Source organism: Malania oleifera, chromosome 13 (assembly GCF_029873635.1).
Source record: "Malania oleifera isolate guangnan ecotype guangnan chromosome 13, ASM2987363v1, whole genome shotgun sequence".
Taxonomy (NCBI): Eukaryota; Viridiplantae; Streptophyta; class Magnoliopsida; order Santalales; family Ximeniaceae; genus Malania; species Malania oleifera.
The window spans coordinates 20,783,910-20,785,981 of NC_080429.1; the positions used below are offsets into that span (position 1 = coordinate 20,783,910).

At 34.5% G+C, this 2,072-nt stretch overlaps 1 protein-coding gene across 1 annotated transcript; it reads left to right on the forward strand.

The window, feature by feature from the left end:
* The first annotated feature begins 672 nt into the window (after positions 1 to 672).
* Positions 673 to 1,059, forward strand: LOC131146762 (14 kDa proline-rich protein DC2.15-like). The gene has a single exon (XM_058096533.1). It carries the CDS (start codon positions 673 to 675, stop codon positions 1,057 to 1,059), a length of 387 nt encoding a protein of 128 aa, XP_057952516.1.
* The last annotated feature ends 1,013 nt before the right edge of the window (positions 1,060 to 2,072 follow it).

Here is a 2,072-nt window from a genome sequence, read left to right on the forward strand (position 1 = left end):
GGGTATCCTGCTTTCTTAGCATTTGAAAGTGTAATTATTCATCTTCTGCTACTATTTCACTGTAATTAAATTCCAAAAAAATAAAATAAAATAAAAAAACTAATTAAAGCATATAAAAAACTTTTTTCCCTATTCTACGTTCTTCTCCCTTCTAATAAACTTCTCTATTTATCAAAAAAATATTACAGAACTAGATATAAATTAATTTAGTGCAGAATGTAATCAGTTAACTAATATTAATTAATGAATTATATATGACATGATGATGATTCTATGCTTTGTCACTCAGAATTCTCTATGCACTGATTCATGGCTGGAAGGAAATTTACTAAATTCCTACATATTTAAATCCAATATCTATTGATTGCCCCAATCGTGCGGCCAAACACAGTGCAAGCTATGCTGCAACTACCAGCTCATTCATGTGCATGTTCATATATATATATATGGCCAACCAGAAAATTGAGAACACTTAGTCAATAATTCCTCATTTAAAAATCCAAAATCATTGCACGCAATTTTATTTTAGTATTTTTCTTTAACAAACCCCCAGCCATGACCCCCTATAAAACCTCAAGCCCCCCAGCAGTACTAACTCATCAATACATCACAGATTCATTAACTCCTTCCTGTGATCTCCTCCATCTACAACATTTTATCAATTTTTAAGATATGGGTTCCAAAACCTCTTTCTCAACTACCCTTTTCCTTGCAGTGAACCTCCTCTTTTTTGCCCTAGTTTCCGGGCAATACTGCGATAGCACTTGCACCCCTCCGGGTATTCCAGCAGGGCAAACCCTAACTTGCCCTAGAGATACCTTGAAACTGGGTGTGTGTGCAAATTTGCTTAATGGATTGCTTGGAGTTGTCCTTGGCACTCCACCCACCACTCCATGTTGCAGCTTGATTGCCGGCTTGGCCGATCTTGAGGCTGCAGTTTGTTTGTGCACTGCTATTAGGGTCAATTTGTTAGGCATTAATCTTAATATTCCGGTTTCACTCAATTTGCTTCTCAATGCTTGTGGGAATACTGCACCATCCGGCTTTGTTTGCGCCTAATTAAGCAAAAGATTTCTATTTTTGGCTAGTTATATCTCAATGATATAGGCTAGTAGCGGTGTCAAGTGGATTGCTCATTTCCCTGTTTATTGTGATCAGTGTCCTGTGGTTGATTTGAATAAGTCTCAAAAATCAGGAGACATTGTTCTTTCATGTGTATTTTTTGCTTAAGTTTCATGAATTTAATGAAATATCTTTTGTTTTTCTATTTGTATGTTTGAGAGAGATTGGATGCTCAGCTTGAATTCTAGCTTGAATTCACGGCCATGTCAAAGACCAAGCTCAAATTATCTTGACAAGGAATAATAATGAATTATCATTAGTTAATAATATTAAAAATGTGTGTGTGTGTGTGTGATCAAAAATTTATTATCATTCTCCCATAGTCAAGAAGCAAGGGTTATGATCAGAAATGCTCCTAGCGAGAGCTTTTTGTCACAAATTTGGGTATAATTCCAACCATTTCTGAGTGTCGCAACGTCCTAGAGAAGGGTTCGCAATAGTAAAGGGTAATAATAATACAAGTTCGATGAAGTTGTCACTAACTAGTTATTTACCTAGGTGCTATTTAGTTCACTTAATTACAATTCGTTAATTGGCCTTTAGGCTAATCTTAGGCCAAGAAACAAGTACTCTCCGTCTACATTTACCAGAATTGGGATTGGGAGTTCAATAATGGGAGGAGGAGGTACTAGCAACCCCTACACACCTGTTTTACGAACAAAACCTAATTAACTATGAATTATCCATAATTGAATTCAATGGTTTTAATTAAAAAATATATATAAATTAAAATTACAATTTTAAAAAATATAAAATAAGGTTGCGATTTAGGAATATCTAATAAGACCTCCAAAGGAGGGAATCTTATTAGATAAACCCCCCCTCATAACTAATATAGGTGAGGTCTAAAATAGTTCTTTTCCCTTTGTTTAATCATTGAGACACACATACACAAAATAAAATATATATACAGATAATAATCAAATAAATTCATCAAATTTGATGGGAAA

Bases quoted from the DNA above. Each gene is read 5' to 3' on its own strand.
- LOC131146762 (XM_058096533.1), top strand. From the start codon at position 673: ATGGGTTCCAAAACCTCTTTCTCAACTACCCTTTTCCTTGCAGTGAAC.